The sequence below is a fragment of the Sparus aurata genome, chromosome 6, assembly GCF_900880675.1.
Source record: "Sparus aurata chromosome 6, fSpaAur1.1, whole genome shotgun sequence".
Taxonomy (NCBI): Eukaryota; Metazoa; Chordata; class Actinopteri; order Spariformes; family Sparidae; genus Sparus; species Sparus aurata.
In genome coordinates this window covers 3,029,853-3,043,413 of record NC_044192.1, presented here as the reverse complement: position 1 = coordinate 3,043,413, position 13,561 = coordinate 3,029,853, and the positions used below count along the sequence as shown (strand labels likewise).

General features: G+C 39.8%; 2 protein-coding genes across 3 annotated transcripts in view; both read left to right on the top strand.

Annotated features, from left to right (window-relative positions):
- The window catches only part of LOC115583254 (putative selection and upkeep of intraepithelial T-cells protein 1 homolog), a 108,624-nt gene that overhangs the window by 28,654 nt on the left and 66,409 nt on the right, over window positions 1–13,561 (top strand). The gene's annotated exons all lie outside the window — the stretch shown is intronic.
- Window positions 7,130–13,561, top strand: part of LOC115583248 (butyrophilin-like protein 10) — a 40,911-nt gene continuing 34,479 nt past the window's right edge. For both annotated transcript variants that reach the window (XM_030419885.1, XM_030419886.1), the window contains exons 1-3: window positions 7,130–7,475; window positions 10,583–10,900; window positions 12,066–12,101. In XM_030419885.1, the coding sequence (XP_030275745.1) occupies window positions 7,379–7,475; window positions 10,583–10,900; window positions 12,066–12,101 (451 nt within the window). In that variant the 5' untranslated portion in view covers window positions 7,130–7,378. The remainder of the gene's footprint in view (window positions 7,476–10,582; window positions 10,901–12,065; window positions 12,102–13,561) is intronic.

The following is a 13,561-nucleotide window of genomic DNA, read 5'->3' as shown; positions in this document are numbered from 1 at the left end:
TAAAGGGCCATTCACTGTCCAACCAAGCATGGTTTTGACTGCATAAGGTCCATCTCCCATGCTGCGTATTACATCAAGAGGTTCCAGAGCCTTTGGTACATCTGATCCAATCAGCAGCTCTATCTCAGAGTTGATTTCAGGTAGATGAACATCACTGAAATGAGGCCAGTTATCAATATCATTCTGATGTGGGATGTTTCCTTTGTGCACAGGCATAATTTTCTGGGTGTATATGCTTGGCAGATCACAAAAATCATTGCTGTCCAGTCCACTGACTTCAAGGCCAGAAACGATGCTAGTTTCAACAACTTTCCTTTGTCCCATAGTTTGTAATAGAATGCTTGATCTCTTTCCCTGAAGGTTAAGCTTATTCATCAATCCCACTGTGCAAAATGATGCGGTGCTACCTGGATCGAGAAAAGCATAAGTATGCACAGTTATATTTCCTTTTTTAGCTTTAACTTGTACAGGTACTATTGAGAGCTTGCAGTTATCTTCGCCGGCCCCACTAAGACCACTTGTCTGAACAGAGGCTACGGCAGTGTCTTTAGCTCCTTTCCTTTTTTCTGCCTGTTCTTTGTCAATTTCCTTCCTTTTCTGGTGGATATGCAGCATTGTAGGATGCTTTAAACTGCATACATCACAAGTGAGTCTCTTCCGGCAGTCTTTGCTGATATGTCCCTTACACAGACAGCCAAAACATACTCCATTTTCTTTCAGGAACGTGATTTTCTCACTGTGTGCCCTTTTTTCCAACTGTGGACACTTCTCTAAAGCATGTCCACCTCCACAGAACAAACAACTCCTGTCCACAGGTAAGTTTTCCTTTGTTCCTCCAATTTTCTTTTCTGCAACTGTCACAGTCGTAGCAAAGATATTTCCTTTTATCCTTGAATGAGGCTGTGTCTTAGACCTCATAACATTTTGGCTTGTTGCATCCTTGATGTCTCCAAAGAGTGGATCTGTTATGATTTTTACCTGCCTCTCCAGGAAATTCACCATGTCTTTAAAGGTAGCTCTTTGTTTGTTTTTCTCCTGGAGATCACAGGCCACTGTTCTCCATTTATCCCTCAGCCGGTAAGGCATTTTCTTTATGATGGCTAGCATATTAGAGGGCATGTCAAGCTCATGCATGTAGCTGACGTCCTCCATGGCGTTGCAACATCCTCTTAGAAACAGAGTGTATACTTGTAGAGCCTTTGTGTCATCTGGTTTTATTGATGACCATGATAGAGCCTTCTCCATGTAAGCTGTAGCAATCTTATGCTCATGTCCAAAATGCTCCTGAAGTAAAGATTTAGCTTTCCTGAATCCTCTGTCAGAGGTCATATGTAGGCAACTCCTTACTAGTTCTCTTGGCTGTCCTCTTGTGTATTGTTCCAGATAATAAAGACAGTCTCTGGGATTTTTGCTATTGTTTTCAATACTGTGTTCAAAAGATTTAATGAATGTTTGGTACTGAAGTGGGTCACCATCGAAAACTTGAATATCTTTCTTGGGCATGGAAGACAGGCACTGTTGTTGGACTAATAATGCAGTAATTTCATTTTGCTTTTCCAAGACAGAGACTATATTGTTCTGGTCACCGTTACTTGAAACAGGTAGTGTAGTTGGAGATATCACATGTGCGTGTTCACTTGGATTCCTGTTACTTAGTTGAAGCATCGAGGGACCTGCAGTGAAAGATTGTACTTGACTCGCAGCTCTGTCCGTAACTGTTATTTTTTTTGTTTGTGGATCACATACACTGTGCCTTAGGGGTATTTGTCCCTGTGTATGTATCTGGGGTACAAAAGTATCTGCTTCAGCATCAACTGTTTTCTTTTGTTGTTGTCCTCTGTCGAAATATGATTCCATACCGTCAGACACTTTTGAGAGGTTACTTTGTACACTTGATCCCTTTGCAGCACTTAATACTTTTATTTTGGCCATTGTAGCAGCAATGTTTGCTTCCAGTTCCAGTTGCTCCTTTTTCCTCCTCAGCTGTTCCTCTTGTGCCTCCAAGATGTGCTTGTCCTTCAACGTTTTTTGTCGTATGATAAGAGCAGCCACTTCAGCTTCGGCCTTTATATGTGCAGATGCTGTACTTGAAATTTTAGAGCTTGACCCAGATGAACTTTTCTTGCTTCTTCTGCTTTCAATATTTGACACACTGTCACTTGGTTGTATTTCATCATGAACATCGGATGTTGCCTTCATGTTCGATTGATATAAGGGAATGTTATGTTGTCAGTGTGGATAATTGTTTCTTTAAATTCCACAGGTGCCTCGGGTGAAAGTGGGAGAAATATCTGTTTCTTCAGCAATTGGTAAATCTGCAGTCACGTGACCTGTTTGAGGAAACGGCCTTCCAGTTTCAGACAACCATCGGTTTGCATCTTCCACGAATTCTGTTTTGCATTTTGTCATGTGTTTGAACCAGTCACTATGAGTTTCCTGTTCCTTTTGAGGAAGCAATACAACAACTGACTCATGTGCATCCTTTGCATTGTCGTACAGATGAGTCAATTTCTCCACTGCGAATTGCACATCCTTTGCATTTTCATCATTTTTCATTAGCTCTTTAGTTTCCTTTATAAGCTCTTTAATTTTTCTCACGTTTGTTTGTCGTTCTTTCTGAAGATTTTCAATTTTGTAAGCCAAAGCCTTAGCCGTAAGCTTGACTGGTCTCCTCTCATCCATTTCATCCACTCCTTTAGTGTCACTCATTTTGCATTTTCCAATATGCGCATTTCATCCATGAACACAGCAAAACACGTAATTCACAATTGCTCAACAGTGGTCAACATGATTTTCCATTGCATTTTCATCTCAACGGAGCGCGGCAGTCAGCGCGTAACAAGCAGTCAAACCAGCTCCAAAATCTCCAAAGACGCACAAAGCAGGCCAACCAACAGTCCCCAATGGACAAGCGACAGCTCCTCCGACTGTGTTCAAACTTATAATATACACAGAGGGAATTAAAACAGCCTACCGCTTCCTGGCCATGATGCGCTGCCGTTGAAAGTCTGCGCCGCGGCATCAGTCAGTGCATCTCCTCCGTCCTTCCGAAGAGTGAAAAGCCAATATAATCCAGTGTTCTTTCATTCCAAACACCATTGCGCTTGCCGATGCGATGAAGTCATGTCTGTGCCGTGTCAAGGATGTATAAATTTTTTCTTTGACTAAATTGTAGCGTCTTATTTAATTTAATAATAATCCGCTGATAGGCAAAGCAGGCTCCTTTCTGTGACTCGTTGAATGAAAAACTTTAGTCCAATTCCAGATAAGTTTCTCGAGTTTATTAACGAAAGTTATGGTCAAAATCAAGTAGAAAAATGATGGCCAAAGTTACATCAAAATTACGGTCAAAGAAAAAATATAGGGCCTCACTCAACCTTCTTTGTCTACTAGCGCACCCGCGAACAAACTGCGCAGGTGAAATAATGTGGAGGCCAAACCCACTTCCTCTTACCTGAAATCATAACAAGAATACAAAACAAACAACAATAATGATAATAATAATGTGCGCTGCCTAAACAAAAGTAAACAATTCAGAACAGATGCACATTTTGGCTCCTACAGTATCTCTAGATTGAATGGGACTCCTGTTGACAGGGTTCATAGTTACAGATATCCCAGCATCTAAGTAGATGATGAGCCATCTTTTAGATTCCTATTTCTGAACCAACTTAGAACTAAGGAGTAAATGATCAATTATTTATCATAACTGAGCTTGCTTTACTTTGAAATGTAGAAAATAACTTGCTCAAGTCATTTTTCTATTTGTTCTAGATTATACTGATGTCATCTACATTCATGCTGCTCTCCCCCCTTTGAAACCCCTTGAGGCAGGGTATCACCCTTTGTTTATTACAGGCAATGGGTTTAGAACTCATCACTGTGTCCTTCACAACAAATCTGGATCACCATTTTTATCTGTAAGGAGGGAACAGTACTGCATGGTTTTTATCTAAAGGCCCTGCTGCATGTTTTCTCCGACTATCTCAACAATATTATCTCATTGAGAAATTGTAATTTTCATTCTTGTTTACTAGAGTCCTTAATGTTAGACATTCCCACTATACGAATTGTATTGGGGAAGAGTGCTTCTCAAGCCAGTGTTCCTCAGAAGCGGAATGGTTTATAGTCAGCTCTTGAGCTAAACCATCTTATCTCTTTGGATATTTCCAAATTGCCTGTTGTTCAATGTTCTACAGTCTGAAGGTAATCGTGATTTATGAACATATTGTGGACATATATTCATGCCGTTTGTGGTCAGGGCGTCTCTGGAAAAGAGAGCTTGTTCTCAAGTGACCTTCCCTGAAAAGAATAGAGGATTAATTCATTCATTAAGGGTTTCATTCACTGGCTAGGGTTGATCAATTTATAGCCACGCTTATGCCATTTCTTTGATATTTCTGCAATCTCTTTAGCGAGGAAGTTGCTTTTCTGTACCGCACCAACAGGGGTAGTTGCTGTTAAAATTCCAGAGTTCATCTTTGGCATTGCATGAGTATTTCTTTCTACTTTCTTTTTCATAAACTTTTAGATACTGTAAAAATATCATTTTCTCCATCCAAAGAACTCACGTTAATCGAATCAAATTCATCAGAAATGTGTTTTAGGAACACCATGTCACCATAACCACTTCCCAAGAAATAATGGAGTAAATTTGCCAACCTCAGAAAAAAGCCCGTAATGTATCGCCCTAAAAAATTGTTAACTTTTCTGGACCTGACTGTCTGTGAGGATACAAGAAAAAGTCCAACAGCTCCCTCTGAGAACCAACAAACTATCTCTGATGTCTGCGCCAATCTCCTTACCGTTTATGTCCTTCTGCAATTATAAACCAATTCTGACATCAGATACTAAATCCTCCAAGATTAAATCAAATCCTATGCTTGGATAATAAAATCACTATCAACAACCGATGATCTATTATAGCTGATCAGTTAATTGCCAAGCTGTACTTGTAATTCTTCCCTAATTCGTACTCCCCATACATGTGCAATAACAGTCTGGCATGTACATGTTGTAGCCTTAACGTATGTGAGTGTATGCCCGTGTGTGTTTGCGTGGCATTGTGTTTGTGTGTGTGTTTCTGTCTTCTTGGGGTTATCTCAAGGGGGTGTATCTGTGTGTGTGTCCTCAAAGGGTTTGTGAATAAAATCGCGCTGGCCTGACAGGTTTAGTGTGAGTCACACAGGCGGATGACACCAACAGATGTAACGGGTGTCCAGTGACTCTTGTCCATCCCCCGACCTTAGATGTTATTCCTTTCTCTCTGGGAGATTGTCATTGTCATTGTCAATCCTGAATCAACTCTTCATCTGCCAACCGTTAAACAGGCATTTTAGATCAAAAACCACGTCTTAAATAAAAATATTGCTAGACTCATGACAACTATCATCATTCATTAATTTCAATTAAATCATTTGCTCGCAGGTGGTGTCTATAGAGAAAACTTAATGTGTATGATTTGGTTGTACTCCCTGTACGAAATTATCCAAGCTCTACTACATATATGTCTAACTACACAGCTTTTGGATAACCCCAAATTCCCCAATATATTCAAATACTCAATCTTGTCAGCACTGTGGTTTGGTGTTTGTTACACCACCCAATCATGCATTTTTAGCTGTCTCCTGTCTTCAGATCTTTAACGGTTTATGTTTTACATTTTACGTCAAATTTCTTGTACCGGTACTTTTGGGTTTTTAAAATATTGCTGGCTCCCTTCACTTAAGTTACCTTTACCTTACCTCACGACTTCCCACGACTTCCCACTCTAATATGCGGGGGCTACAGTGCATAAAGGCCAATTTCGAACTTTGCCAGCTACACCGGTCAACCAAATAAACACTTGTCCGTACGTCCACAACTGCTTACTTAGCGTACTCATTGAACTTCTCCACCATGAAACAAATCAAGCATCATCCCCAGGTATTCACATCTCCCCCGCTTGATAACGACAAAGAACACCTCCTTGAATTCCTCCGATCCACATTCAACAAGGATGCATTTCCTTTAGTCACACAAATCATGTATGTGTGTTTCAATCTTATACTTGACTTGCTATCATTTTTCGCCAACGTTTTTCATCTTTTCGCCGCGTAATATCCCCTTAGCTTTTCCTTATTGCTTCTACTCTTTCTTTTTTATGTGATCATGGTGCTATTTATGCATATAAATAATAACTTTACTAATAGGTACCGTTTCATACCACCAAATCTTCATTTCCTTTATTAGACAGCCAATTTATACCAATTAATATTTCCTCTATGTGAAATCCTGTATAGTTCTACATTTGTTAATTTCAGTTTGCTTACAGTTTATCAGGCAGGTCTCCTGAGACCTTGTTCTAATTTACAGGACCAACCTTATCTGAAGGCGAAAAACACCTAGAAAGCATACTACTCAATTTGGCATGGAGGACAAGGAATGGTATTACTAAATAACTTCTTTTCCACCTTTCCGAAATGTGATAGTTACGAGACTCAAACTGTCACCTTCTTAGTTGCAGGGCAAAAGTGCATCCCTCTTAATCCCATCCCATCACTGAGAAGTTAGATGGCACATCCCTCCTTAATACATTCCCATCATTTATTTATCCATTATTATATCTGTTATGTATCACGTTATCAATTACAATCCTTATGCATCGTATACGATGTATTCTAATAATGCTCATTTATATAGATTACTTATAATTAATTCCATGGACAAACAATCAGTTTTCACATCAACTGTTAGCTGAAACTCAAACCCCACACACAGCTTCGGAGGACACAATAAGCACGATCAACACTGAACACTTAACACAACCGGGCCGGTGTTATACCAGTCTAGGGATCGGTGTATGCCGCTGAGCAGTAATCGACATATCTTCAGCCACTTTTGGATCTCGGCGCTATTGTATTTTGTTGTAACGTTAGTTTGTTGTAGGCTCAGTCTGTAACAACTAAAGTAATCCAAAGGTAAATTGAAGTTACATTACTTTGGCATTGTGATACTTGGATTACATCACTGACTACATTTTTAACAGGTAATTAGAAACTGTGATGGAATACATTTTTACAGGGAGCTTTAGGGAGTGGTTCTCTGTAACACCACACCTTCTTCACTGTCCTCCTGCCGTGCGCTTCACTTCATTGATAGCAGCCGTCCGCAGGTTGTGGTCTGTGGTTATCACTGTTAGATTCTAACGTTTCCTCCAAGTCTTTTGGATGATTGTTACCTTGTCCAGGTGTTGAAGAGCTGCTGTTACCCAGCACCACTTTATTCAGGACATTTAACCTCAGATATCTCAGTTAACGGTTGGTCGCGTGCAGTCAGCTTCACTAACCGCCGCTAGCTAAACACAGTTGAGTTCTGAGCTAGCTGTCACCGGGACACCATGTCGGGATTTAAACTTCCACCGACAGCTCTGGAGAGTCTGTTCCTGGGTCTCTGCCTGCTGACGTCGGTTGGGAAAACACTCGGAAACGACAACGGTAAGAAATTAGCGCTTTACCTCGTTTGAGCGAAGTGTGGAATTAAAGAAATACTCGATAACAAGCGTCACAAGTTAACCTGGACCCCGAGCAATCACTGCCACAGCTAACGGCTAACTAACAGCGGTTTCTACGCTGCTTACGAGCCGCTCGGTGTGAACAAACGCCTCAGACTGTTCGTGTTTGTGAGAACATACTTTCTTGACAAAGATATACGAACGACATTATGTACTTTTGGACTTTTCATTGACATTAAGGTTTATTTTGGACAGTCATCGTCACTGTGTGCTCTGTAGCGCTCGTCTAGTGGTTTACAGACTCCGACATCTCCGGGTGGAATATTGGTGTTAAAACCTCGTCAAAAGGAATATAATGCGGCCAAAATGTGAGACAGAACATTCAGTCGTGCATGTGCGACGATTGAATTTGCCGGTGATTTTTTCTTTTCCATGCTGCATGTGGAAGTGGCGAATCTGGGATAACAGGTTTGAGCGGAGTGTGGAATGAATGAAATACTCGGTAACAAGCGTCACAAGTTAACCTGGACGCCGAGCAATCACTGCCACAGCTAACGGCTAACAGCCAGTGGTGACAGTAACGGAGTAAATTTACTTGAGTACTGTACTTAAGTACATATCCAAAGGATTTGTACTTTACTTGAGTTTTAGATTTCTTTGGTACTTATTACTCTTACTTGAATACATTTCCAAGACAAATATTTTTACTTTTACTCGAGTTAATTTCTAGGAAGGCTGAAAAGTACTCGTTACTTTCAGGTCTGCTCTTTTTTTTTTTTTTTTTTCTAAAATACTATTGGACACAAGCTGTGTTTGTCAAAGAAGGAAACCTATCACAGTGCACGCTCTCCACTGGGATCTACGTAAAAGCGGAAATACGTCATCCCTCCCCATAAGGAAACCACCAAAGTAGCCACGCTCTCGACTGCGTTTGTCAACACAAAACCGCGACAATGGCTGCATCAGATGTAGTTTTTTGTAAAGCAGTGATTCTCAACCAGTGGTCTGGGGACAACATTGGTCTTTGAGGGGGTTCCAGTTCCCAACTTAGCAAAATGATAGAGAGTTAGTTGGACGGTGCAGGTTCATTTGGTTACAGTTTTAATGATTGTTAATAAACATCTGCATCTGCAACATCTGCTGTCCTCCTGTGATCCCATTCATTTGATTAGTTTTTATAGGTGTTTCTGCAGGCTTTATATAACATTGTGGTTCTAAAAGCAAGCACATCAGTGCAGGTGGTTTCAAAGAGTTAATTCTCAGAAACAAGAGTTAAAAGGTACTTAAATTCATTTAGAAAAAATTATAGTAATTCATTGATGTGAAAAATAAGAAATTTACTCTTACTCTTACTCTTACTTTTACTTAAAGTAAATTTAAAAGCATGTACTTTTGGATACTTAAGTACCTTTAAAAGCAAGTACTTTTTTACTCTTACTCGAGTAACATGTCGACTGAGCTACTTTTACTTGTAACGGAGTAAATTTTGACCAGTAGTATTTGTACTCTTACTCAAGTACTAGGGTCGAGTACTCTGTCCATCTCTGCTAACGGCTAACTAACAGCGGTTTCTACGCTGCTCTCGAGCCGCTCGGTGTGAACAAACACCTCAGACTGTTCGTGTTTGTGAGAACATATTTTCATGACAAAGATATACGAACGACATTATGTACTTTTGGAATTTTCATTGACATTAAGGTTTATTTTGGACAGTCATCGTCACTGTGTGCTCTGTAGCGCTCGTCTAGTGGTTTACAGACTCCGACATCTCCGGGTGGAATATTGGTGTTAAAACCTCGTCAAAAGGAATATAATGCGGCCAGAATGTGAGACAGAACATTCAGTCGTGCATGTGCGACGATTGAATTTGCCGGTGATTTTTTCTTTTCCATGCTGCATGTGGAAGTGGCGAATCTGGGATAACAGGTTTGAGCGGATTGGGAATGGCGCTGTAATTGGCTAATGTGTGGAGGGGGCGAGTCCTAAAGTTCCAAGTGCGGAAGAAGAAGGTTTCACCGCCAGCGAACAATGGCGGAACGAACTCTGGGCGAATATTTTATCCAGATAATCTTAGTAGTGAGGGGAACCCGACATTTGCAGGTCATGCTGACACTACACAGGTAAAACATGACACATTGGTCAAACACAGTGCTAGTTTATGTCAGCAGTGTTTAGAAGGCTAGAGGCTTTTAGTCAGTGCGCTGAGGAGGCCGAATTAGTATTTTAAATTTAACACGGCCTTTTTCATCGCCAAGGAAGAACCACTCTTTACCAAATATTACATACATTTAAAGTGTTTGTTAAGTTGTGGTCTGTGTATTGTGAAAGGATATGAAGGTTAACGTTACTGAGCACATAATTAGTTTACATTTCTGAATATAGCTTTGCATTTTTGATTTCTGAATCCATGTTCATTAATATCGTACTGTAATAACAGTAATGGTTCTGCCTGTATATCTTTCTCTTATTTTGCTTCTTCAAAAGTTCACAATAAAATGTGACAGAGAATCTAAGATAAGCATTTATTATTATTTATTAAAGTATTTATTAGTTATACAGTACAAATGAGAGGAAATGTGACTATTTACTTTGCATATTGATTTTACAGTGTGCACCCCTAAATTTAGTTATTGTGCTCCTAAACCTTTCAGTCAGAGGTCACTGTGCTCCTGGTATGATAAGTTAGTCTGGAGCCCTGATATACATGACTTGGATCGATAAACAGAGTGATCGGAATGTTTTTCCTGGTTAGCAGACAGGGCAGAGGACCCTCTCCAAACCACACCAGCACATCTGGGACCCTCAGAGCCGATAGGCATCATATCATTAGTGGTACAATAACGTTACGTCACTGCGCTTGTGACGTCTTTATCTCGCTGACAGCTCCCTCGGCTCGACACGTCATTCTGAGTTGTTGTGAGTGGGAGGGGCCAAACACGTGCACCCACCACGTGCATTTGTTTCTCTGCTGTGTGATTGGCTGTTGGTGTGTCGTTTTCTAGATAGACATCAGCGAGACAGAGCAAATGTTTTCACCTGACTGCTCTCTGTTGAACATCATGATTAAATATCCTTTTTTTTTATGTCCAGGTGTCAAAGTGGTCTTCGATGAAGACAGTGATGCTGTTTTACCCTGTTTGATCAGCACAGAGGACCTCACAGGAAAACTGTTTGACTGGAAGAAAGATGGTCAGAAGGAGGTGTTCATGTATGATGAAGGCAAAAACGATGCCAACAGAGGTCAAGATCTGCAGTTCAAAGGTCGAGTCTCACATTTTGATGATCAACTGATGAACGGCAACGCCTCCATAAAGATTCAGAATGTGAAGATGGCTGACAGCGGGATCTACAGATGCATTTTTCCACGTCTTCAGCCGAGTCAAACCTTCACCATTGAGCTTGTTGTTGGTGAGTATTTTCTGTTTGACAAGATCTCCAGCTGTTGTTGTAGGTTTGACTGTCTATTCTTCTGAGTCCTTTTAGTCTCCTGTTACAACCAGTTCCACCTGTTGACACCTGATGATCTCTTATAGTTGTCTTGCGTTCTACATCCACAATATATTTCTAACTTAAAGATACATTTAAAAACGTTTGATTCTTAGGGAAGTTCCAGAATCTTTTTTACAGATTTTTTTCAACTGATACTGAAACATGATGTTGTTTTATGGTATTTGATGGGAAAGATAGAATGACACCAGCCTTATCTTTAGGGGTTGGTGATTGGTCCTTTTTTCTCTGTGTTGAGATGCTCTGTACATTATTACACCAGACTTCGCTGATCAGTTTCTCTGTTTGCACCATTAAAACACAATATTGCATCAAAAGTTATATGAATGAAAAAGCAGAAAAGAAAACAGATCAGCCATGTTTGCTCACTAGACTTGTTTCAATGTGTATATGTAAAGATATTGTTGTCTGATTTATTTTTCTTCTTTCTTTCCTGATGAGCAGCTTTAATCAACCTGCAAGTTTTCCTGCCTGCCTACAAGATCTTCTCTGTCTCTGCTTGGTGGAGGAGCTGCAGCTCTTCTTCTGCTCTCTGACCAGTCTGCCTGTAATCTCAGCCTGTAATCTTGTTTTATATTCCAGCAGCAGGACTCTGGTAGGTCACCTGTAGGTGCAACAATGTGAATTTGTTGTATTCTCAGGCACAGTGACCCACTCATAGAAATACTGCTACATAGTGTGACTAGAGGCTGATTTTACCTTTAAACAGAGCCATGCTAACCATTTCCTCTGCTTACAGTCTTCATGCTAAGCTAAGCTAACCAGCACTAATTGCTGCTTGTGGTGTCAATCTTCTAAATCTGCAACATGGTTAAAAAATGAAATGTGAAGCTGCTGAGTGGAGTGCTGCCTGATTACTTCTTCCTGCTTAGTTCAATCTGACAGATTCTGACGCATCTTGTCATCCATTTAATTAGTAGATGATAGTTTACGTATGCAGCTCCTCATTAGATATGTGGCCTTTGTTGTGTGAATTAGCGCCTCTGCAATCCAGTAATGACTTAAGGCAAGTTCATAATATCGCCTGTTCATGTCACAAAAACTAATCTTCTTATTTATCTTTCAGAACGGATCTTGAAAGACCGATCAGGAGAAATCCCAGGTGAGTGGTGATGTCACTGATCTCTTTACCTGTAAGGTGTGCTACAGCTCTCTGTGCCTCAGTATAGGGCTGGACGATTATGGAAAAAATAACAATTACGATCATTTTGATTGATACTGAAATCACGATTAATAAACACGATTATTCATTGATTTCCAAAAAGTAGCTATTTATTGAGCAACCAAAACTCAACTTTAAATATAACTTTAAAAAAATATATATATTAGATCATATATGTTACGGGTCCCAGGATTGATACCGAAGTAACAAAAGAGATGTCTGTAAAATACAGATAAAGATCAGCAGTAATGAAGACACATGTTAATTGTTCGTCATCCAGGTTGCATCTGGGGCTTTATTTATCAGTAACATAGTCAAACATATTTTCCTTAGTGCTAGCTTCTGTTTCATTCCATGTTCTCAAGTGTGTATCTCAAGTGCATTTAAAGTCCATAAAACATTATCATTCAAGTCAAATCCAAAATACTTCACAATATGTAAACCTTTCCCACATTTTAGTGAGCATTTTACAATTTCAAGCATGTCAGGTAGCATGCAAATATTGTCCCACACATTTTAATGTGAATCAAGGCTACTATATTAATATAGTGCAAATTACAGTTATCCTTAACTGTCTTTAAAGCAAACACTTATTCGAGTGTAACTCTGGACCTAGGCACTTACTTTACACATAACCATCACTCATGAGAAAATATAAATAATTTCAACTGCAAAACAACTAAACATCACATAGGGTTTCACATTTATAACTGCATACTGTAAATCATCATTTTAACCTTTTCCACAAATTAATAAATTTCTATTACTCTTAACTGTTCGTTGAAATTATTACGTGTGCAGGAGCCCAAATAAAGTATTTGCATTGTAAACATCAAAACTAACAACCTGCCTGCAAGACCTTGCACAGGTGATAAAAACCCACGACACCGTGTGCAGCAGCGGTGTCTGCTTGCTGCGAAACAAAGGCAGAAACTCCAGTTTGTGAAGTTAGACAGAAGTATCCGAAACGATCTCAAAATATCGGCACAACACTTGCTTACATAACGTTAAGCTTATAGAAGTTGACATTTATGTTATTTTATCAATTACTAACCTGTAAAATACAGATAAAGATCAGCAGCAATGAAGACACATGTTAATCGTTCGTCATCCAGGTTGCATCTGAGGTACGTGCGGGAGGTCCCCCCGAAATAACCTGGGGCACAATAGTTCCTGTCTCACATGTTCCACCTGTTTGCTGTTAACATTTCCCACACATATTTGTCACACATGAAAAATGAAATAATTAGAGGGTTCACCATATTATTTGGCAGAATATTACACCCAAGAAATTAAAGGATATTACTTTTCATCTTACCATCATCTTTCAACTTAGAGAAACACCACGAGTGGTCACTATATTTTTGGGGTGTACCACATATATAAAAATAAATACCCAG